The sequence below is a fragment of the Spea bombifrons genome, chromosome 7 (genome assembly GCF_027358695.1).
Source record: "Spea bombifrons isolate aSpeBom1 chromosome 7, aSpeBom1.2.pri, whole genome shotgun sequence".
In the NCBI taxonomy this organism is placed as follows: domain Eukaryota; kingdom Metazoa; phylum Chordata; class Amphibia; order Anura; family Pelobatidae; genus Spea; species Spea bombifrons.
Window position 1 is genome coordinate 32237992 of NC_071093.1, and position 26059 is coordinate 32264050.

The 26059-nt window shown below is 39.5% G+C and overlaps 1 protein-coding gene across 1 annotated transcript in view; it reads right to left on the reverse strand.

The window, feature by feature from the left end:
* IQCA1 (IQ motif containing with AAA domain 1) overlaps nt 1-26059 on the reverse strand; it is a 60287-nt gene that overhangs the window by 14706 nt on the left and 19522 nt on the right. The window contains exons 6-8 of the mRNA XM_053471377.1: nt 13447-13652; nt 3365-3449; nt 1875-2015 (exon numbers count right to left, since the gene is read on the reverse strand). Coding sequence (XP_053327352.1) covers nt 1875-2015; nt 3365-3449; nt 13447-13652 — 432 coding nt within the window. The remainder of the gene's footprint in view (nt 1-1874; nt 2016-3364; nt 3450-13446; nt 13653-26059) is intronic.

Here is a 26059-nt window from a genome sequence, read left to right on the forward strand (position 1 = left end):
TTCAGTTATTTCTTTAAATATCTCTTGGCTTCACATTAGGATTGAGCAGCTCCTCCTGCCACCTTGGTGTCTCATTAATGGTGTCCAGAGAACGCTACAATTGCATGAGAGTCTTGTTTGGGTTCAAAATGCAAAGCAGTTCTGCTGATTCAGCTCCTTGGTAAGCAATAACGCCATGAAAAATTAGATAGGACTCGCCAAGATTGGGGTATTTTGTCATAATGGCAAGATCAGCAATATACTGTATGGCCATATAATGTGATAGAATCCCCAATATTTATGCCTTAGATAAGTGTTTTTTGAATGGTATTCGCTGGAGTTCTCGCTTTGTTTTGTTAGCTTCACATGTGCATGCCATTCCTAGCACTTAATATCTGGTCCTATGGTGAGCCCCTTTGTCCACTCCATCTGCATATAAGAATGAAACCACCTAGGGCAGTCCAGTTCTTGAATGCATAGCAAATTCTTCATTTGCAAGAGAACCAATAAACTAGAGTGCGACAAGCCAGTTTCACATTTCTGTGCTTTGTTTTGAGCATTTGATGGTTCTCTGTCTAAAATAAAATAGAATAATCTGCACTTTCTTACTCCCTGTGCCTAGAGGTGGACACAGGTAGCGGTATATCACCAACAAGCCCCAGGACCATGCAACATTGGGACTGTTGTCTTTTTTTTGCACAGATTACATTTGCTTTGTGCTCCGGCTCTGGACAACCGATACCGATGGACATGTTCTTCTGTTATGACACAAGTGTCCATTGCTCCTCAGCTTTGTCTCAGCTGGGCCTGCAAATATTTTACAAGCTTTTTTCATTTTTGTCTCCAGCGATTAAATGTCAATAGTTGGCTTAAGTTGCTATTATCTAGAACTAAATGTGACTAAATGTGAAAATACATGGTGCAAATTGCCATACTGGCTGACCGCAATGTCAAAGTTTCTTCTCTAAGCTTAGACTGAATAGGCAAACTCTCACTGATCTTCAGTCTCATAATACCTTTTTCTTATTTTGCAGTCACTTTATAGCAACACAAATAGAACTAATTGCCTTATTTATAAGTACCCTTTGTAAAAATACTTAATTCAACAGGAATATATCTACATCCTGGAAAGGTCTAATGTTGGCTACCCAGAGGCAGGAGAGCATAGAGAAGAGCAATTTGTTAGAACAGTTTAGTAGCTAAAAGCAGTAAGATATAGCCCAAAAGAAACCACACAGGCATATGTGATGGATTGAGCTATAACAGCATTCACGGTGTGACCTGACATACAATTATTTCTAGAAGAAAAAAATCAAATATAGCAGAATTTGTATGGCAATCAGAATCCTAATCATTTTTCAATAATACCCCTCCTGTGTATGGAGCCTGTATTTTGTTATTACTGGGGCCAGAGTGAAGGGAGGTTGGTGTGAGGATTAGAGGAACATGTTGATTAAATGCATATTTCTAGAGATTACCATCAAACTGTAACCACATCTTTTCTCCCTGACCTGCGCGGCCCTCTCGCTCTTTTAGGTGCTTTGGCTCAGTTTCCTTTCACCTCCCCTGAGTCAGCATCTACTCTGCGGGTAGTTTATATCATTAACCCTCTGTATGGCAGACAGAATGCGATGTTATGCTTAGCTGATTGCAAGGCACAGAATGGCACCATGTCTTGCATAGTTACATTACATGGGGAATTATAAACACAAGTAAATATCAGTTTTCTTATTCTTCAATTTGACACAATATCAACATTTAACATTTAGAGGTATGTAACTTAAGAGATTTATTTTGACGTGGTTGTCAAGGATGTTTTCCAAGGAAAGAATGATCCATGTGCTTTGGGAATTTTTACATCGGATGTCTCCACGCATTAAGTGACTTATCCTCACCTCCTCCTTTCCTTTTCCCTTCTTTCCTTTGGATTTATCCTTCTCTTTCTTTCCCTTTTTACTCCCCTTCTCCTTCTTGTTTCCTTTATCCTTTTTTTTCTTGGCCTTGGCTTCTTCCTTGGCAGCAATTTCTGCAGCAACCTGCAAAAATGGAGCGAATGCAAGAGAAGAAGGTGACCGGAATGAAGGTTGTGACGTGTGGCATTAGTATCCCCTAGCCAAATAGCTGTAGTGCATAAAGCATTATGCGGTTTCATAGAATGCAGAAACACAATCAATGGATTCAGACTTCAACTATGCCTAACAGAACATGAGTCCTTCCCGACGGCATGCCTTTTTCATATAGCACTCATTGCAATACTATTATAACTGTATCAGCCATAGCATTGCTCTACTCCAATTTCAAATCAAATGTCACCAACAACCAGTACACAAGAGTATGTTCCTGTAGGTCGTGCATTCTTGTAAGAATGTAGCTCGAGTAGCTAACTCGAGATCCAGGCCCGATTTATAGGTTCAAGTACAGTTCTATCGCACAGGAACCACTTGGGTTCTGCCCCTGACTGTAGGTTGATGGAGAGCAGGCTGTCCACAAAAGGATGCTCTACCACAAAGAGGGAATTATTTGCTGACCTTGCTTTCTGTAAGGTAACACGAAGTACATTTACTAGCAATTTATTTGCCTGAAGAAGAGATACTTGATCCCCTTTAATTAAAAACAATTGCTTCTACCAATGGGTTATTGTGACAGATATGTTGTTCTATGTAAAATGCAGGATATAACAGCAGCAAAACATGGAGGTAACACGATAGTCTTTTTTTATTGGTCTGGACAATTGACATTTGTTAACATTTTTCACAAACAGAATAAAGATATCAAAACCAGAGTCCTAAATCAAATTTTATGTAGACACAGGAACTGGGGTTTCAGAGAAAGGAGCACAATCCTGTGGAGAAGGTTGGACTATGGCTCATGTGGGCGCCTCGGTCCCGGGCTGCATGGTATAATGTGTCACGTTTAAACATTTGATACTTATTATTGCTCCAAAGATCAAACAAAGAACCGAAGTACAAAGACCAGGCAAAAGCGGGACAGGGAGATTAGGATCTGTTTCCATGCAGCAGGAGATCCAGTGACAGGAATAAAAGCACAAAGAGGAGAGCGGTGACTGCAGAAGCCGGAGATGGAAACATTACCAAGTCTCTGGCCTCATTTGCAACCTTTTATTGCACAGAGATACAATGTGACTGCTGACAGCTGCTATAAGGCTGAAAAAGATCAGCTCCTCATAAAGATGGAGACCTACCCCCATTCTGCAACTCCTGGGACTAGGCACAGAGGTGTGTGCGGTGGAACATAGTGGGACTGATGTTGCTAAAAGCTTTTTATAATTTCATTTGTACTTTGATGTTTATTTCCAAGGATTCTGCAGATTTATGCAATAAGGAGAGACGCACATTAGCGATACATTAACATCAGATGTCTGTACCTGCTCTGGAGTCTTCTGAGCAAATATAGCACTGGAACCACCATCGTCTTCATCTGGAAAATCAGGGAACTTTCCTGTTGCATGCCTAAGGAAAACAAAAATGAATTTGGATACTGATGTAGCATGTCACATCCCTGGAGTGGACACCTCACCAAAATTCTTCATTCAAGCACCTTCCATATATACAACATGACTCTCCCTACAGATAATTTATCACTTAGCTTGTTTTATACATTTTAACTGCACTTGTATGATATATATATATATATATATATATATATAATGTATTATGATCATATCTTATTATGTGTTCTTAGCTTTTAAGTTACAACTGGAGAGAGACACAAGCAAGCATGGAGCTTCAAGGCTGTGCTTCTAGTGATGGGGACAATGCAGCTTGTATGTCTCAAAGAAGAAGGTCCAGAAAGTTTAAAAAATCTCAACTATTGTATAGGAGAAAATATATGTCTGTTATACCAAGTGCAAGAGGAGAGATGTCACGTGTAGGCAGAATGCATGTTAAAAGTCTGGTCATTAGGAGGTGAAAGTGTTTGACATTTAGGTCTACCATGATGGATCTACTGGTTGGAAATGCAGCTGCATCCTTGGCAGGGAACCTTTATTAATGGTTAGAAGTGACCTAACATGACTACGAAGACAGTAGTGAATCAGAGGGTATGCAAGACCCTGGGAGTCCCCTTACTAATTGCAGGGTTTGACATAACATGGTCTGTGATCTGCTGCAGCCCATCTGCTTTCCATGGGAAGTTAGAGGCAAAAGGACAAGAGAGGCATCATTATTTATCATCACTTCAATCAGCACCTCCCATACTGATCCTGAACCAACATTCCTATTTGCAGTATATCATACTCCTGATAAGGTGGCTCAGTTGTGTGCTGTTTGAAAAAAATAATGATTCACTTTATAGAAGAAATGCATCATATACATATTGTAAAAGTAATTATGTATCAATCTTCCAAACAGAAAGAGTACTGCAAACTTTCAACATGTAAGATGAGAAATGACCCATTGATTAAGATGCACACGGCACCACCCAGAACTGGAAAATGCTTTACAAATGTCCGCTGGCTTTAGTGGGAATGTTGTCCTTTATATATTATAGGATCTGTGGAGTGGACACAAGTTCCATGTCAGGAACTTGTAACTGTAGGTCAATCTCAACACTGGCCCAAGTCACCATCATCCATCCAATGCCACCAGCGAAGGTGCAGCCTACTGCAGCAGGGCGATGCATCCATCACTGTAATGCTAATCCCACACCAACTAATCCTGGTCTGGATACTATTCTGGAATTTTAAGATGATTGTAAGTAAACTTCTTAAGAAAAATATGCGTGGGATTACTGTGGTCCAAAGGTTAGGCAGCTTCCTATAATTAATTTGACTGGCATAACCGAATAACAGGTGCTGATAAGTATACATTTGTAACCGTTTTATGCAACAAACTAGACAACAACTGTGTTGTCGACCTAGATCCCCCCAGCAAACGATTCATCTGATATACAGGCCATGTTTATGTTGAATATAATCCGTGTACACCATAGGCAATGAAACATGCTGTAATATACCGGTAGTTTGTTATTTAAATAGAAGCTATTTTTTAAAGATTGAGAATGACGGGGAAAGACAGAAATGAGACAGGATCTGAGTCTCCCTCCACCCTGTTAATGCTTGAGGAATTACAAGAGATTAAGGGAGATACCTATTATAATCACCATGTTCCCTGGATGATTCCACCCCACTGATTGCATGCAGGAAGCAAAAGGTTTCTGATATAGATCCCTGTGCCATCATCCCCCCTACACTAATGGAGTCTTGATTTACTGCAGTTGGGTTTTTGTACATCTCCGTCTTGCACTGAGATTTATACTCCGTCTGTCTCTGAGGCCTGCGTTTCTTTTCTTGGGATTAGAAACCTGCCCCGGGGTAAATCAAACATGTGAAGAGCGTGAGACATTTAAACTCGAAATTTGATGGAAGATAAGAAGCTTTCGACTCACTGGGGTTAACCAAATTCCACTTGTGTTTTCTGCTAATCTCTATCACCGATAGTAAGAGCTGGGAGGAAAGAGTGCCGGACTGAACTTTTATGGAACCAGTGTCCTTAAAACAAGACATTACATTCTAAGACTGGGCGCAGAAGTCATTCTTTACTGAAACTACAGCCTCTAGGCAATGGTGGTCAAAAGAAAATAGATGGAAGCAAAATAAACCTTAAACAAAACCCCAACAAAACAGGATATTAAGTGTAGCCGTGGCTTTGTGGTCAATGGGGAAAGTGATATCAGGGGTGGGCCGCCTGCTCTTTTATTCGTGGTAACTTTCCATGTTTCTGGCTTTCCCTATACAAAGAGGATTAGCGCATTGGTTCCACCTCGTATGGTATACTGAAAACGCAACACAGTGAAAGCGCTCACCCACATAACCCTTTCTGTGCAACATCTCAGTTGAAAACACAAAACTAGAGAAAACAAGAGGAGCAAATTCCAAATAATTCTCCAACCACAGGTGCGGCTCTTTGCAAAACCCACTGCTTTTCTGAAAAGGCTCGATAATACCTTCTCATTTCTATGGTTAACTGAAAGGAAAACATCCCCCTGGATTAATGAGATTTCGTGCCACGTCTGGGGCATTTCCTTCCTTCTGACCATGGCTTCATTTTTTACTTCACTGTTCATTAAACTCACACCTGTAGCAGCCTCCTTCCTGCCCTCCTGGAGCTCTGCACAGGAGGGGCCACGTGGCTAGAAGCCCGGCACGCTCAAAGCACCACTGTTAGCCAGTTCTGGGCCAGAAATAACACGGCTTCATGCATAGCGCTTTTATCCAAAGATTAAATGTATGCTATGCATATAAGACGCACACAGGTTTCTGGATGCCCCCCAATTGACAAATTCTGCATAGAAAGCAGTGTTTGGTATGAAATTCAATATTACAGAAACATATGCGTAAAAATGCTTATCTGTATGAAAGGTGTCTGCTAACTTCTTATGTAACAAAGAGTTCATTTTTGCAGAAGACAGTTGCTGACCAACTCCCATTTTACTCAGCCAACCCGTACCCATACCTTTTGTCTGTAAATCATGGGAATTTGATTTCAGTTAAAGTTAGACAGCTACCTGCTATATAGCAATCAATCACTAACTGCTATTGGCAGATTACAAATAACACTCTCATCCCCAAGTGTATGTGGCAGAAGGTGGCAACGAGCGCTCATGGCTTTGAATGAAAAAGCTGGTTTTGTTGATATTTGGGACCGTCGGCACATGTGTAACATTGTATTGCATTCGTGGAAACAGGATAAAGCAGGTAGCCACAGCAGTAGAGCTTTCCAAATGGCTTTATTTATGCAATGAACTCTTACACATGCAGATTTACCCTTTGTTATGCAGATGCTTCACACGCACGCTGTACTTTCCCTGTGACACATTATAAATGGCGGTTTCTTAATGCATAAGCATTGTTAGAATGCTCCATTGTACAGTCCACCTGCTGTTATCACACTTAATATATATTTACAGTGACCCAAGCACTGAAGATTAGTTTCATGAATCTAGAAACCAATAAGTCACAAGATTCTGTAATCAAATCTCAAACATATACAGTATTAGGGTCAAGGTGATGGACTTCAAGGATATGAAGCTTTCTGAAGAGAAGGTTAGAGGAAGCTACAGATGTCACAGCGATTACATCCAAATGTTTACTAAGGAGATGGAGGAACACTGATAAATGACCCTCAGGGCTGAAGGTTCACTACTCATTTACACATCTGACTTAATCATTCTGATTTATCCCTATCCAACTGAGAACCTAAACAGAGGAACTTTGGAGTTTCCGTCTGGACCCCAACTAGACTGCCCCGACCTGTTCATTAGTGTCAAGAAACCTATAAATCTTGATTCACAGAAGCTTCAAAAGGGTCCCTTTCCACCTACAAATCCACTGTCACCCCATAAAGGGCATTCAAGCCAGATGTTGGAAATTCCCCTTTGGGCTAGCTTTAGAAAGTTAAACGTCCCGTTTGTGTCACCCAACCAAGATGGTTGTCGTGCTAAATTTTAAAAGCTTCTTATTAGACGTGTCTCAGAATGTGTTTTGTTCTTGCATCTAACAACCAAAGGGATTTTTAAACGATCAAATCTTGAAGAGCACCTCGCTTCAAAATATTTGGGGTGAGCCACAAAGAAGAATTCTTTTAATAACTCAATTTCTAAGACTTGGATACAACTGTATATTTCCTTTTGTGGGTAATACACTGCTGCCTTTTTAAACTATATTACAATATCAAAAGTTTACAATGTAACCAAATAACTCTCGCCTCAACCAGCGGAATGTCTGAAAAGTCAGGCATTATACATTGATGGAAGTAATTGTATTGCAATGTCAGTATGATAACACATTTGGAGCTAATAATGAATAGAGATTTTTATGAACTTGTATACATCATTAAATTAATGTAAAAAACAAAACAGAATTACACAAAGTACTCTGAAAGGCAAATAAACATCAATTTACCGGTATATTAAATAGAGGTCCTACATGCTTTCCATGTGAAATGGAGCTTCTCTTAAAAATGCTACAAGTAATAATATGTATGGCAGGAAAAACAATCATAGCTGGAATTGGAAGAATTCAGTAGCTCCCCGACTCCAAGAGGTCCTAAACCTAATCAACTCCATAAATTCATCCGAAAGAGTTTTTTACAACGTGTATTCCAACTAGTTTGGAAAACATGGCTCAGCATGTCAGACGGGAGTACAGTCCTCCAAAAGGTCATACTTCTTTTTCATTCTTTCCTTTATTGTTCACTTTAATGGGAGAATTGTAAAGTTTGAATGCAATTTGTTGTAATCATTCATTTACACACATCCCGTAAACAAGCTTCCACACTCCATTCTTTTCTGTACCCTAATGTGTTTTTATTTACTTGAAAAAAGCAATAAAAAATCTATAATACCAAAAAAATGCTACATGTAAAGACATTTATTCCTTACCCGTCACGTGGAGAGGGTATTGCTGGGTACACTAGGCAGAGAAAATGTACTGAAATTACATTCAAACACTGCAATATGCTGTGAAAAGTAAAGTGGCACTGTAGCATTCAGATCATCATTAATATAAGGCATAGCAGCGCCCCTTATTTTGTGTATTTCACCGTTATAAGTTGTTCTATACCCGGAGTTTAACAGAATAAGCTACTTTGATTAAACGCATAGAACGGTGTACCTACAGATGAATACATCCATCTGCACTGTGTAAGAAGCATCAATCATCAGTGTTTTGTAAAGTTTTGTTTACATTTAAACACCAATTGCTATTTCCTACTTCAAATAAGTGTCTATTTGCACAAAACCCTATGTTTTGGACAGTTGTATTTAAATGATCTATGAGGCTCAGTTTGAAATTCTTGTCTCCGCAGCCCACCACCACGATAACTCTCTCATCAGCACACTTTACTGTGTTTCAAAACAATGGGAGGTTATGATAAACATGAGTTAACTTCTACTGCTGAATACTTTCCTCCAGGATTGTCAGACAGCAGGCCCGTAAGCTGGATGTAGCTACAGGGCTATCATCACTTTCAGCTTGCCAATGAACTTTACAGCCTTCTTCTGTGACATCATTGTTTTAATTTGATCTCCAAAACCAAATGTTTATCCAAAAAAAAATAAAAAAAAGCAATGCTCAATGAAAAAAATGTCTTATCCAACTGAAATTGTGTTCTGGTTAAACCGATCATGATTTAAGACAGAATGTTTTCAAGGAACTGCCCGCCATCCCTCTTGAGATGAAAAATAGAGATTTTCCTCTTTTATCATTATCGATGAAATATTTTCATTCTGTGATATAACAATTTTATAAAAAAAAACAAAAAAAAAACTGAAACACAGATATGTGTGGTGGGGGGAAAAATACAGTATAGGCTACCAATTTTTCTAGTAGGGGGTTTTATTGAGAACTTTTCCACATCATCAGATCAGACATCTCAGAGAGCTGTCAATAAATATGCATATTCAAATTTCTTCAGCACTTATTGGTCATTGTGAGCCAGCTGATCACTATTGGCTACCAAGTGACTTCCATGTTTTCCGATATGGCCACGGATAGTTATTGGATCAACCCTGGTGGAGTTAACTGGCTTTGTAAAGCCAAAAACCCCATCTATTTTGTGTACACAGCCATAGCCACATTCTCCCTTCAACAGAATTTTTAAGTCAGATCGCTTCCTAATTCACATCATTTTGGTTTCCACTGACAGATGCTAGGTCCGTAAGACGTTGAGGGATGTTCTGATGAGGATTTGCTAGACATGCTTTCATTAACCTACGTAACTAGGGCAGGACCAGACATTAATTAGATTTTGAGCTAATGTTCTCCAAGGACATGGGGTACTGGATCTTGAATTTCTCCCAGCATAAAGTCACATAGAGGAATTAAGTAAACATATTTGAGTGGCACCTCATTAGACGGGGCTGGCGCTGTGCTATCCTGTCTCGCTTATTAGTAGGGGGTAGGCTATGGGCTATCCGGGTTCACTCATTAGCTCTGTACACTAGCCAGCTGGGACATGCATTATTCATTCATTAGTCTTTTCCATTTATAGAAACATGTCAGGAATTCTTTCTCTTTTGTCCTGCGGTTCGTGTTTTCTTTTGCATGAGTACCTATGTAAAACCTCCTTATTATGCTGTGAGTGTTGGAATAGTTTCGGCATTCACTACATCGTTAACCCTCCAACTGACAAAAATCCACATGTACCAATCTATATGGATATGTATAAAATATGTAGTGAATATATTTTTTTTTAACAAAAAGAAGGGCAGAGGAGAGTTTATTAGTTACAAAAGGGTCATTGCTATACAGCTGTGTCAAATTGAGTTCAGTAAAAGTATAGAGAACTATGTATCTTTATTCCCCAGATATACATATGAATGACATCCTCCAAGTGTCTGTAATAATGTGGATTTATATCCAGGACAGAAGTATATTATTGTAGTGTGCAGAGCTGTTTCTGCCTTGGATTTCACATAAAGCAGTCACTGCGATTCCTTGCATTGTCCATTCATAACTCCAACACAGAAAGCATGTGGATATGGTTTAATGGTCTTTAGGTACTAAAGGTCCAAAGGTTAGGTAATTGAAGGTCTAAAGTTCTGATCACCTTCTCCCCTTTCACTAACACGGAGCGCTGTACATGGTGCAGAGGACAGAGAAAACAAAGGGGAATTGTGCAAAAAGCTGTCAGAGATACGTAGCTAAACTGAAAATGGCAATAAATGACTTTCCCCTTTTACCCCTGATAGTGGTAGGATGGAAGGAAAATGTTCTCTCTTATTTTCCCCACCGCTTGGAGAGTTGAGGTGAGATGGCCTTATGCATGTGCTCAATGCTTGGGCGGGGAGCTCATCAAAATGGAAGGAGTGAAACCTGAATCCAAGCCATGGCCCCATTTTGAGTTTGGTTCTTGTGAACTAGTCAGGCTGTGTTTATGAGCCACTCTGTAGGGTGAGCATGGGATATGGCTCGTCCCTGCTTTGACTTGTACTATGTCATGGCTGACTTACCCCCATAACTGGCTATGAGGTTTAATGACTGGTCTGCATGACTAGCAGATGCCTGGGATGCTGGGGATGTTATACACCTTACCTCAGAAGCCAGGAAGTGGGAAAATGGAGGCCCAGTAATGCTGAGTGCAAATTGATTTGCCTACCACTGGGCAGTTTGTACTAGTAATCGGCTGGTTTGTGCATTGGAACACGGTGTAGTATGTTTTGAAATCCAAGATGTCCAGGTTTCTGGCAGTGTATGTATGTTGCACAGCAGGTCACTGCTAGGTATTTATTTAAAGCTGCACAGGGTTTCTGTGGATTTCTTAACATCTAATAGATGTCACAGCTCTCAAATACAGCTTCAATAGTGGCCAAATAAAGGTATTTTAATTTATAATGATTACTTAGGTATATGGAAACAGAGGGGCTGGGGAGTTGTTTCTCTGAAGCTATGCCCTAAGGTGGAATTTGGACCAAGGACTGTAAATCAGAATAACATGTCCTTGCAATCACGCCAAGCAGAGATTAATGGAAACTGGAACGTATGTTTCCCAAAAAAAAGCATCCACCCAGCCTCATAGGAAACACTTAACCTTTACAGATGTCCTAAAACCAAAGAAGAAAACAGAAACTTAAGACGGATGCTAAGATCATCAATAATTCTCTGTTTCTGTAACACAGGGATACATGTAGCAAACAGAACACTGCAGTCCAACTGGTGGCCCGTGGGCAACATTCAGAAGAGATCTTTTGATGGCATCCACCCTACATGAAAAGGTACACTGGGTGTACACATGAGCTTGTCTCTAGAGCTGAAGCGTATAGTCACTAAGCCTGTCACAGAACTAAGTTTACAGATAGGACTCCCAGTGTTTTTTGTGGAAAAGCAGCTTGGTTCATTGACAAGCAGAGACACTGAACCGAGGCCGATCTGCTTCACTGTAGGGACCACTTTAAAAGAAAAGTACTTCCCCGTTAAAGTTCTATTACTCTTGACATGCACTCTCCCTCTTCCAACTAATGAGTGCCATTCTGCTTATTCACATCAATACCATGACTGGTGGTGATTGGCGGGGGGTATTCCATGGTGTGCCGGCCCCATGGTATATGTGCCTTTAGCAAACTCTGATGACTTGAATTTATCCCTTTGATTTTTTTCTATGAAAACTGTAATGCATGTAACTGCACAGCAGGTCTGTTTATAATATAAACAGTCTTTGTTCTAGTATTTTTTGTATTACAGCCCTATATGCGGCTCACAAATCATCTCTGATGGATGGCTTTGCGGTAAATCAGTTCCCCTTGCTCTCACCGAGCCTCTGCAAATAATCAGAAAGTTGATTGATAATTTATTATTCGATCAAATGTTAACTTTCTACATTATGATATGAAGCCAAGTAATGCGAACAAAACTGCTTCCTTTGAAGTGGGTGATATTTTCATTAGTTAGAACTAGCCGTACGTCATTGTGATTCCCTAAAGTTTCCAGTTGTTCTTAGGCAATAAAAAGCCAGTGTGTAATGTCTTTAAGTCAGAGGGTATTTTAAATGTTCTGCATGTATTGCAGTGGAGTCTATTCACTAAAATGTGCGTGTTTGCAAGTTGGAAAAGATATGCATCAATTGGACAAAAGCCCACTTTGCAAATCCACTAAAGCCAACTTGCATTAAGCACTCGTAAAAAATCACCCTCAACTTGCATGCACTTGTTGAGTGGATGCAAGTTGTAAAAAAGTAAGCAACTTGTAGTTCACAACTATGACCTTGCTTCTCCCAGTTCAACCCCTGCATACAAAAAATGTACAAAATGAAATGAAAAGTGGACCCAAGACCTCTATTAACCAAAGGTAGAGCCAATGATTGTACCCCTCTTTCCCCTTTCAGTTTGCGGTGGGGTAAATAAATCAATCTATGGGTATGTTTGTTAAGTGTACCCCTCTTCACCCCCATCCCCTGTCTAGATGTCCCAACTTGTGCCTTCCCCTCATCACACATTTATTTAAACGAAATGTGCTTCCAGTGTGGGCATGGAAGTTTTCATCCAACGTGCATGCACATGCTGTTATTGGAAACCTGAAAACTGTAAAGTTGCAGGCACTCGTATGCACTCACAAACAACAAGCATTTAAGTAATCATGCAAGTTGTTTTGAAAGTGTTAGAATGTGACGGCATTCAACCACAGTCAAGATTAGAGTCAAGTTCTCAGTGAACAGACCCAAATGTCACCAAAACGGGGGCAATATAGTATGTTTACAATTATGGCCTGGCCTCTAGTATAAGCCATTATGCTTCACTTGATCATTTCTACCTCTTGACCTTTAGAAATAGACATCAATTCCCACTAATCTTTCACTGGCTCTCATTCCATTATCACTGATTTAAATCGTTAAAATCAAGTGGTAATGAGTATGGCCAAAATGCTAGTTATGGCCAGCACCTGGAACTCATAGATCTTTTGCTAAGGGCAAAAAAGGAATAAAAAGGAATTGAATGCACATGATTTAATGTTACCTGCACTCAATGAACCACTGCCGAATCTGGTCCTGTAGAGTCTCCTTCATGTCTAGACCCTCTGTCTCTCGTATGGTGTCTTTTATCTGGACCAATGCAAGCTGATACTCTGCCTCATGCTGTTCTTGGACCTCGGAGCGTATGGTCTCTGACTTCTTGGCGATAACCTCTGCTAAGCTCACCTTGTGAAAGTGAGGCGGTGGCACCTGGAGACAAGCATAGAATGAATAATCAGCTCAATAATAATTATTTTTCTGGTTCCCAATACATTTACTTTTTGCTATGTTATGAAGCCAAACTCCAATACTTTCCTCATGTAACAAATACCAATTATCAATATCTTACTAGTTATAACACTATTTCATGAATCTTTTTAACCAATTTCCGCAACTTTGTCCTATTAAGTCATGCCCAGGGTCTAGTAAATATTGTGGCGTACGACCCCCCTGGAACAATTCCACCTAACACATGAACTCATAGCACAAAGCAAGTTAATAATGTAGAAGGACAAAAGACCTTATACATATAGAGCATCAATACAATTCTTGTCTATTGATATGGTATACGTGGTAGAAGAAGACTTGATTATCTCATTTTTTTATCTACCGTATCGGGTGCCCATAGAAAACTTGTGGTATCTGATCCTAGCCTTTAGGCATGATCCATGCTCTGGGTGAATCCTTTCCACATTTACCATTGGCTTTTAAGCAGGGCTGTGTGTGCTGCGTATAATGGCCAACTCTGCTCAATGTGAGCTCAATGTGATATTGGCCAAGAACATGTGGTTAAAAGTATCAAGGAGGCCAAGAGCTGGCATTATGTGTCTTGTATTTTTCCAACCAAAGAAGGGGGCTTGTTCTTCTTTCAGATTCACAAGGGCCATACTGCTGTACTTTACTTCTATATATGATAATGTCTGCCCATGTAAGTCATAACACGTAAGCAGAGGCGGATTCATCAGGTTAATATAGTAGGTTCACCAGAACCAATGTTTGTTGTATTTGTGTATGGACTGCACCCTTGGGGGTCCCAACACCTACACCATAATGACTTAAAGGAAGTAGTGACACAAAGGTTTAATAGGATTATTGGTTCCTGATGCACTGTTGTTGTTTTTAAGTTTATTCATCCTTTATTTTGTTGATATTTATTTAATCACCAAAGACACCTGCTTTGTAAGCACAATACTTGATTGTCTAGGAGGAAAGCAAATTAGCAGGGAGCTGTAGCAGGTACAGATTCCTCAATCAGGACTCAGTTCCGCCAGCCTTCTTCTGTTCCAAGTGGGTTTGACAAGGAACTGAAAGCTTCCTAACATGTGCCCTTCCCACGGCTCAATCACAGATCCACGTGTTATTGTCTGGATATCACAACATTCATTGCCATTGCTTTGTCCCTGGTTTCCTGATATACAGATGGCTATGACTGTGCTGCCTACTCTTCCCTCTGTGCGCAGCTAGGGGAAAAAACACAAAATAATAAACACGCATTGGACGCATAGCAGCGGCTGCTAATATAATGAAAAAATAACTAACAATAGGACGGGGGACCTCCTCTCATCATTGTTTAAAAGCATGAATTCCCACATACTGTTTTCAGATCCTCTGACATTGAAATTCTCTTGACAGGAGCCAAATTTCTGCATCCGACAGAACGTGGCTAAAGTAGGTGCCAGAATGAACAGCAGCTCTGGTCACAATGGGCTTCCATGAATGAGCTGTTTATATATTGTCTTTGTAAACTGTATTAGGACTTCATCAAAGATAAAAACCATAAATGTGCTTAATAATGGCCATAAATGAATAAAAATGCACTATAAATCCAAGTAAAATAACATATTTGAAATCCCATTTTGTTACTTAAGGCATAACGTCATAATGAAGGAGACTGTAAATCTAAGGAATAACAGAGAATTGCTCAAATAAAAAACTAATGTAATTTGACCCCGAACAGGATCAGGAATAAGACTATTTATACAAACTGTTGGCCCAAACGGAGACACATCAGAGATTAATGCCAAAGTGGAGATACCCACTGATTTTCTCATTCACACACATCATTTTGAATGCGTTCATCTAACTGCTTTTCTTTTTTACATCTGTAACATAGTTCTTACATAGTCATCTACCCAGTCCCTTAACACCCTTGAATTATTGTTTTAATAAAACCCGCTCTCCAGTCTCCAAAAAATATATAATAAAGTTTTCTTGGCCGATACCCGGTGAGGCGTATAGCGTCTTCTCAATAAAAAGCTTCACATGTAAAATTTATAAATCTAAATATATATCATTTTTTTCATTGTTTAACTTTACATAATGTAAGCTCGAGGAAATGTAACCGATCATTGTATTTCTATATTATAAAAGTATAAAACGGACAATTTGAACACAGAACAGCAGTGTTTGCTTGCTAAGTTTATTTTGTAACGTAGTCACAGTCAGACGGGGAATCTAGAACCATTTCTTTCGACTCCTTTTCCCAGAATATCCGCCACCACCCATTTTACTAAAAAACTGTGTGTTTTGTGTAGAAAAATAAGCACAGTATAATCTGTATGATTTATTTTTTGAGAGACAGCATGTTCGCCGTACATGACAAGTTAATTCTTATCCTTCTTAGTGTATTTTTACAAACATTTTTTGCACCCGCATTTCACAAACTAAATGTCGGATCCAGTCCATAAAAGCATACGCCGAGGACGGGGAAACATGAACTGGGAGGCCGTTTTGGTAATGTTTAGCTAGTGGTTTATGGAATGCTGACTCTTTTTTTTGCTGGTTCCGACATTCTTCAATGTAATTAACCTCCTCTTGCTGGCCATTTTTCAATACTCTCATCAGTATGTGGTGACCTAACCTATATAAATTAAGACCCGAGGCTTTATATATTTTGTAACCGGATACTTTGTATCCTGTGCATCCTTTTTCTCCCCTCTAATCTCCGTGAGGACTGAGATTAATCTTTGCATTTTATGGAATCCCTGACAGTCACGGAGAGCTGCGGATCTTTGGTAGTTGCACACGACTCACTATTTATGTAACATTTTTATAATTTAGAGGACTGGCACAACGAATAGCCCACTGGAATTCATCTAATGTCCCAGATGGGTCAAGAAAATCCACATATTTATCATATAACAGCAGTGTCAGCGTTTCTTTAAGCATATTATTTTCACGGTGTGGAAACCAAACGTATACATTACAGTTACATATGACAACTAATTTAAATAGATTTAAAGATCCAGGTTTTGAGTAAGATCAGACTCCTTTCTATCTTACTGAAGGTAAATGACCGAACAGCCAACAAACCAAGTTTCTTTGTTGTATTACACATGCCCTGTAGTAGTACTCGGGTCCCGGTATATTCATCAATCCCGCTAATTAGATTTGTGATACTTTGAGGAAGACTGGAAACTTTATCCAGTGCAGGACATACTTGGGTACCCCGGAGGAGGAGAGCCAGGTTGCAGGAGGCACGGATAGCCACAAGGAGGCATGGCTAGTTGTGGATAGGCGAGAAAACATTCTGGAAGTAGGCACAGGTCAAGTTACCACTGCAATACCAGACAGTATATCCTATAATAATAACAAGAGTGACATCGTAGAGGCAGAAGTCATCTGCACACCTTATATAATTACTTGATTGGATAGTTACTATGTTTTTTTTAACTATATTTTTAGAAAGGCATGACATACAGGGCTATAAATAGAATTAATATTTTAGAGCTTCTTAACCAAAGGAGAAATCCAATTGACTTTTGGAGTCAAGAAGGAATTTCCCCCCCTGATGGCGAAGTAGCTTAATTAGGGGGTTTGTTTTGCCTTCTTTTGGATTAAGAATAGGAAGGTTAGGTAGAAGGGTTGAACTTGATAGACTTAGATCTTTTTTCAACCTTATGTACAATGTAACTATGTACTATAACACATGCTTTTCCCATAATTATTATACCCCAGCAGAAATTAAATTGGTGGCAGATGGTGGCAAACATGCGTTAATAAAAGTTTACCTGTTATTTCTTCCCATCTAAGTCATAACAGTCATACTCAATACAAAGGAAGCAGTAATAATGGTGAGGAATAATCACAGGTAATATTTGAGAAGTATGTGATAAGAAAAGGTAGATCATTGCTCTATTGGTATAAACATTAAATCTTAATCTAGAAACATAACTCTACTTATTAAGTTTTCTGCACTGAAACATGTAGGAAATGGAAAAATATGGGATTGTGGCCAGTTTGACACCCTATTTATTTACTCAAGCCTTGGAGTCTTATCTTCTTCCTCAAACATTAAAAAGTAGACAGCATGGAAGTAGACAGCATGGCATGTGTTGGTATCATAATTTCCCTGAGAAATAACAATTTCTGTGCCAGTATAAATATTATTCTACACTTTTTGAAATATTATTTTTTAAATATTATTATTTTAAAGTGCTTTTTTTCTAAAGTTTTTCTTCTACATCACGATGACTTCTGAAAGTACAGATTACTGTTTGCTCAAAAACTTTTCTGCGCTAAAATAAAACGAGACTTGTCCATCTTAATTTCAGTAAGGGCTACCTTCCTAATTTTAACTCCATGAGGAATGCAAAGCCTGCGAATGATTACTCTAGTGTTTACTAAGCCAATGGCACTGACCGTGCAATGTTATAATGAAGATGGCTGAGCATTGACCTGGATCCTGTAAGAAAGAGAGGCAGTCATGCCACATGGTGGAGTATTGCAGTGCGAGACCATCTGTACCATCCTGTGATTACATTTCTTTACAGAGCGCCAGTATGTGACTGATATGGAGAAAATTACCAACAGCAGTGAAACTGACAAGATACAATTTGACGTTACGATCAACATGTTAAAACATACTGGTACAAAAGGAGAAAAGGGCCCCTTACAACCTACTGTAAGAAAACACCCCAAATGGATGGAGATTCTTGGACAATAGGGGGATATTAGAGCATCACTCAAGTGCCTTAAGACAGGATGTAATAGTCCAAACACGATTTCTCAAAGCTCTCCAGGCATCCCTGAGTCCTCTGTGCAAAATAAATTCAGTTTGCTTAACAAGATGAGAAATGTTGAATGGAGTTCACTTAGGTTCACTGCAGTCTGAGGTTGCAAGAGGTCTCCCCTAGCACTGGATGCTTCCCTTCAAGAAGGCACAAGTTGGCCCTTCTAATGCAAATGAAACATCCAGTGCCTTCTCATAGACTCTTTGTAAAAATAGGGTTGGAGACACAAGAGAGGGAGCGACCTCAAGAAAAAACACGATTGTATGCAGACTAGTTAAAGGGTTCATTCTCAAAGATCATTACTGAAAGTAATTAAGATTTATTTAAGGCCGACAAGTGGGTTGCGCCTTATTTAAAATGAGTTCACAGACTTTAGCCAACACTTACTCAATGTACTGATATGGCACAGCTGTGATAGCACTGCAATGCACACTTTATTATATGTATTTAAATATATATTTAAAGATCTACAAAGAAAACATTTCACTCTATTTTACAAAAAAAAAAATGTATGCATACAAAAAAATCAAAACTCGAGTTTGCTGGTACAATCAATAATTATATCCAGAAATCTATCCAGTAATCAGATAACTATATACTGTTGTATGGACATTTTGTTCTGTAGGCATTTGTTAAACATACAAACAGTATTTAATTACCCATTAACTGGGAAATACTCCGCAATATGCGGTTCTATTAACAGCGACACATCCTGGGTAATATATCTGCTTGAATGAATGTCATATAATGTTGGCAATATGAGCAGACCCCTTAGGGAGGGTATTAACGAGCATGAAAGAAAAAATGAAGGATCCACATTTGCAGCACTGTCAGAATGCATTCCAAACATCGTAGAATGTCTCTGTACCTCTCAGGGTAAGAGCAATAGACTCTGCAGATGTTAACCCTAGAATCAGTGGGAAAAAAACATTCAGACCTTCTTGGATTACGACAAGGACCGGGTTTAGACAAATTAATGGCGGGGAAGTTTTGTGAAAAATGCATATTGTATATTTGTATAAAAAAGAATACCGTGGGTTTAAAATTTGTTTCATATGGTCTAAGGAATTTAAAATCATTTGCGTATCCCATAACATTTGTAATGATTGCATGGCTAGACTGGATACCCCTAAAGAATATTGTCTATCTGGCATCCTTTCTTCCTGTGAATCTACAGTTCATAATGGAATGAAGAAAGATTGGGTAAATAGAATCTAATCTTTAGCTGTGTTATATAGGGTTATATAGGTAAATATGGAATCAGCTGGGCATCATAAAGCATCAATGGTAAATAGGCATGTATCATCTACAATGAGAGCTGAAAGCACATGGGACGCCATCGCAGATACTTAATGTGCTTCTGTATAGAAAGCAGCGATTGGATGTGCTGGCTGGCCAATCACTCATTGTGAAGGTACTATGGTGCCCTTTAATTTCATTGCTGCCCTGGCAAAAGCAAGCCTGATTGTGAGCCACCGTATCAAGAGACACTGTTGTAGATAATATATTCCTAAATTTGGGACATTGTTTTGTCCGTATCCATATCAATAGATACATTCAAACCAGCTATAGTGATTTTTTATAATTTTGATATCCTGTTGAAATAGATGATGGATAATAAGGAATAAAACAATGTCTTTTTTTTCCAAGAGAACAGATAAACTGAAGACCCCAGAGAGGTTCCTCCAAAGAATGATAAAGTGACCAGGAAGGCAATTTGTGAAGAAAAATATTTGTGAGAATTGGCCTGGTGCATTAAGTAAACGTATGTGGAAGCGCTATGCCATACATCATACCTCCCCACCGCTGCATGTAATGGCTGGAGAGGTGGGGGGGACATGCCGATGCGGGGTGCATGTTAATGGACATTCTCCAAAGTGCAAGCCCAATGCTACTCTTGCATCCGTGGGCTAATGACCCAGAACAGCTGCTCAATGTGCGTGCTGGGCGCAGACAGAGAACATTAAACAGAAGAAGGCAGTTATGGAGGCACATCTCTGCACAAGCAGGAAGCAGGACGAGGGGAACGTCAGGGAGAGATGAAGCCCATTAGCTGTGAAAGCCAAGCGATTAATGCACCCACAGAGACTTCATTAATAAAGCATCTTCAGCCCAGATAAGCCATCCTTAAAACCTTCGGGGCTGTGTCATAGTGCAGCAGTGTCAGACACTAACAAACGTGCTCTATGGACATAAGCTGGCCCCTACAGACCCACAACCAAGTGCTTCTTTCTTATCTACCTCACGTCCTTCCCAGTGTCAACAATTAAAATTGCTATACATTTAAGTGCAAATCGTTCAGAGATTACAAATAGCAATTAATTATTTGGTAACCTTAACACGGTAGAACTGCGTCAAGCAACATATGCAAGACAAAAACATAGAAAGCATCCAAGATCGTGCCACGAAGATTTGTTTAACGTTCATTGGATTAAATCAGCAATTACTGTCATGATACGGCCAAAATCTAAACATTTGTCGAGCATTACGAAAGAGTTGTATTAAATACTAGCACGGAGGTAGCATCTTCAGGTCCAGCACAACTTCATTACTTTGTACAAAAAATCCTTTCCATAGAGAAGTTAAAATGTTTAGCATTCTGTTACTAATCAACCTGGCTTATGCAGCCAATCAAGTGCGACTATACCGTATCTATACATTTGGTAGCTATTTCAGTAGCACAATGTATATATACACATTGTATTATACTTGAGGTGTAGATTTTATGGATCACAGGTCTACTTTCACCCACGGATATATCTAAAACATGATTTGGTTTCTGGATGGTCTTCTAAAGGACAGTGCTAGTGTGGAAGGCTCCATATCTTAAAATCCATCTTACAGAGTCATTTAAGAAATGATCATTACCCTAGTGGAGCCAACTACTATATACTCTGTTATTATTCAGAGTGACATTATTTAAGTATCACGTTAGCCGACACTAGTCCATTACTTTAAGATAGCCGTGCGTGCTGACCTGAAGACTAATTGTTCCTGACTTTATTCCCCATTAGAAATTGTAGATAAGAAGCCCGGGGCAACAAAGAGCTATGGGAAGTAAGCTACTAAAAAAAACAATGAAATCTGCTTTTCTGGGGATTCGCACAGACCCACAGGACTAACATCAGAGTTCAGCCTGCTTAACTGAAATAATGTTACATAATGATGTTTAATTAAGTCTACCATTACTTATTGCTTAGGGGTGCATTTAATTATTTAAGTTATTGCTTAGGGGTTGATGAGCTGATAGAGTGTGTAGGGGATCTCATGTAAAAGAGAAAGTAAATGGTAAATCCAGAGCAGAATTAGCAATAGGATGTGATGTGAAATGTTGGTTTTTAAATGGGATGGCTCGCACAATAAAGTACATTCTAGGGTCACATGAGGTAAAAAGCCTGTAGGAACATGAGGAGCCAACATGTTTCCAAATCTAATTAGAGGCAAAAATAAAAGAACATCCTGCAGATTATCTCCAGCTACAAGATTCCAACAAAATGCTTTACAGATCATCAGGCGGTATGGCATTCCAAGAGAAACGTCCAAGGATCAGCATCAGGTATATGATTCCAACGGCAAGCTCCATAGAGTACCAGGTGGTATATGATTCCAAGTGCAAGATCCATAGATCTCCAGGTGGTATATGATTCCATATCAGAAACCTCTGTTGTTCATCAAGAGGTGTAGGATTCTAAAAGAAACCATTAGCTATAAGATTGTAATATAATGCGCTACAGGTTATCATGAGGCATCAGAATGCTAGCAGTCTCATTAGATGGACCTGGTTCTACTTGGCTCCTAGGCTATTTGCATGTGCTATCAACATTGGTTATATCCTATAGCCACAGTAGAGATCTGCCGATTGTGGAAAAAAACAGCATCTCGAGGAAAAAGCAACTTCTTTTATCAATAAAGTAAATACTTCATATTGCATGGTCCCTCCAGCATCATATGTACTGTAATGCATATGATAGATGAGTGCCCTCTTTCCATTGTAACTTTCTCCTCCTTGTTGGAGTTGATTTATGGAACAGTAAATGCATCCTTTAAATAATTTATATAAGTATTTGATTAAAAAAAGTAAATTTATAACAATAACTTAGAGGTCACACTGCAGTCTTCTTATAAGTATTGCCCACAACTAAGACACAAACCAGAAGACAAATGGATCAGCCCAGGGTCATAGCAGTAACTCTTTAGGTAATGTGTACCACCAGAACGGGCAGCAAAACTACATCAGGGAGGAAAAAAACAATGCTCTCCAGAGCCTCAAGAGCCATAGAACACCACCAGAAACTGCAAATATGATTTGAATGTTCTGCACAATATCAGTACAAAACAATCACTTGGCACAATTGATATTTTCTGCAGAAATTCATAATAAAAAAGAATACCAACTGAAAATGACAGAGAGCCCCAGGAGACACGCTGCCTGACTAGCAAGCCAAGAGAAAGTTTGGCTTGCACCATTCTTAAACATTTGAGCATCTGCACAACACGATCTGTCCACTTATGGGAGAATGTGCCACAAAGATAACCGGAAAATGCCTATTAACATAGAAAAAAATGTTATCTGTTCCCAGCTTCATGAGTACAGGGTACAAAGATAGACAAGAATACACTTTTTGGACACAAACAACTTAAATATTCACTCAAAACAATTTTTACCCTTCAATAGTATGTTGCTGGACTAGATATTTATAGATTTTACACCACCCACCAAACAATTAACGCAGCTCTTCTTACAGTCCATACATTCAAAGAGAACTGACCGACAAAGACAAACCGATACATTAGGTTAATAGGGCCCTGCTCGCATGTTTAAGGTTGTTTTGGAGCTCCTAGAGCAAAGGGACAGGAGGATTTGGGGCCAAACTCCCTTGTTTCTTCACATCCCCAGGCATTGGTTCTTCCTTTCTCCGCCAGCAGGCCAGATATTTTATCAGGATGCTAGCCTGGTAGCCCCTGTTTCCTCCTTTGGTCCTGTAGAGGAGTAAACGGCTGTGGTCCTGTTGGCAACAGGCCACAAAACTGATGCAAGCTCTAAGTGATTTCACTATACTATACCTGGCTAGATTAAAGAATGGCGTGAGCCAAAAACACTTTATGCACTAAAACGTTTCTGCAGTGTATAAGTGTGAAAGCGTATAAGTCTGTGCCTGGCCCAACTACCTTAACCAACAAAGGTCTCTGGCTACAAAGCATGTGGAGGTCCTCCAGATGGAAACCATATGATATTACATAATATCAATTTTAATGGCCTGTACATAGCTAGAAAGTTAATTTGTAGTACACAAAAAAGCAGGGGCTTTTATGATAGAGCGTACCAGTGGGGGGTGTCACTCTTGCACACAGAGGTCCCTCTCTCTCCTACCTTCTCAGCCAACCGCTTGTATGTTCCTGTCTCTTTTCCCGCAGCTTCTCTTCTCCTTTTGCCTTCTTTTTCATCCACTTCTCCCCGGTATCAGCTCTGTTGACCAGGCCTCCTGGAATACTTGCCATGGTACGCAACAATATGGACGGAGGGCGTGTACGGAGGCTCTGCCTTTTTGAGGAAGCGCTCAGTGAGGGCTGGTTAGCAAAGCTGATATTGCGGAGAAGTCGACAAAGAAAGAAGACAAAAGAAGAGTGAGAGAGAGTGAGAGTGCCAGACAGCATAAGAGTGAGTGAGAGTGTGAGCGACCGTGAGGAAATTTGAAGTAGGGGGCAAATATAGGATGTGCCCCTGGTGCCAAATACTCCAGGTACACCACTGGAGTATACCGCATTCTTTGATTCCCTATATCATCATATCCACACCGTAACTTCTTTCACTGTTACATAAAATCCAATTTCTTTCCATCGCCCTAGGAAATGTACACAAGATTTTGCCAGCGGAGGAGTAGTTAAGATGGCCCAGCAGAGCAAGGAGAGGGTCTCTGCGTGTTATCTTTAAACACGCAGTATTTTTTGATATGTGACTTTGGCTCTGTTAAGAGCAGAAAGTGGGTCATTAAACATAACATTACCCTGTAAATCAAACTGTTCTTCCCCCATGCAAACAGAGGCATAAATATTTATGCAAAGTGTCCATAACATCTAATTTATCAGGCAGATTGTACAGATATAAATAGAAAGTATTCACAAAGGCTGCAGAACTGGAGGGGAGCTCCCCGGCTGTGTACAGGCCCATTATACACAGCGCTGCTGAGTCTCTGTCATTTTCTACTGAAGTGACTATGTATCACGCTATATTAATGCCACACACTGAGTGCTTTTCTATTACATTCTGAGCTGCTGCATTAAGTGCAACACATTAGTTTTCAGCATATGCACATCATTTTTTTCTTTTCGGTTTATATCCCACATATCAGACGGTGAAAAATGATGTTGAAAGATGCAGAAACAGATAAGAATAATTACTGTGCAAGTCAAGTAACACTTAGTACTTATTATTATTATTTATTGTTTTATATAGCGCCATCAAATTCCGTAGCGCTGTACAAAGGGTAGACAGGACATAACATGTGGTATGTAACATAGCAATTTGACTACTAACCTTCTTCAGTCCTATTCTATAAAATAAATACCTGGGGGTTATCCAATAAAACTTTAATTCACCCCAATTAGATACATTGGAAGCTTGTTTGAGCAGTGTGCCTTCACCCTTTTTGTTTCTGGAAGTCCAAATGATTACGCACTACTTGGTGTTACCATTGTACAGCGCCGTGGAATACGATGGCGCTTTATAAATCAATATACCATAATAACGAATGGATGACAACCCTATTCACTAATGTGAAGTTGGATGCAAGTTGCATGGGATACTAGTAGGTCCACCACCTGGCTGAGATCCCTGGGGCTCAGCTGTGCTGGATGCAGTAGGGTTGTGCGTTGTCAGAAACGAGCTCAGCCGAAGAACGTCTTCGTTAACACAGTAGCACAGAGTACACCCGCAGTTGGTATGATTCAACACAGAAATCAACCTTAGTACCTGGCTACTTCGTTTTGCTCACAGAAACCTGACCCTAGGACTCTTATCAACAACTGTGAAGGCTTTCATCAAAGCCCTGCAAGAACATTTAGCATCTGAATACAAAAGCCATTGTTATATGTATTAATAGTAAAATAGAATAGAGCAAAAAGTTAAAATATCACAGTATTCTTAGATTATTATCATATTAGCATATGCGTCAGACCAATCACGTGCGTCCCAAGAGATCCTTTTTAGACCAAACCATTGGAAGTGTTAATAAAATCCATTAGTCTTCTTCTAAATGCATATTCAGCAATATAAATAACTATAACACGAAAACATGAAAGTAACATGAAAAGTCTTGGTAAACCTCTGCTCTCGAGCCACACTTCCTTAATCAAGGTGTCCCTCTTTGGCCATTTGAAATGTCGGGAGGTATGCAATCAGACGAAAGTAACGCTGCAGCTCCGCGATTTATTGCCAAATGTGTAGATATTGTTTCACTTTTTTTCCAAGTGACAGATTACAGAAATAAAACCAACAGCACCAAAGCCGAAAACACATCCTGCCCAGAAAATATCTGAGGCGGAAAGGGGCAGTTAAATAAATAAGTATCCACAGATATCCTCATTCAATACTACAAAAAGGAACAA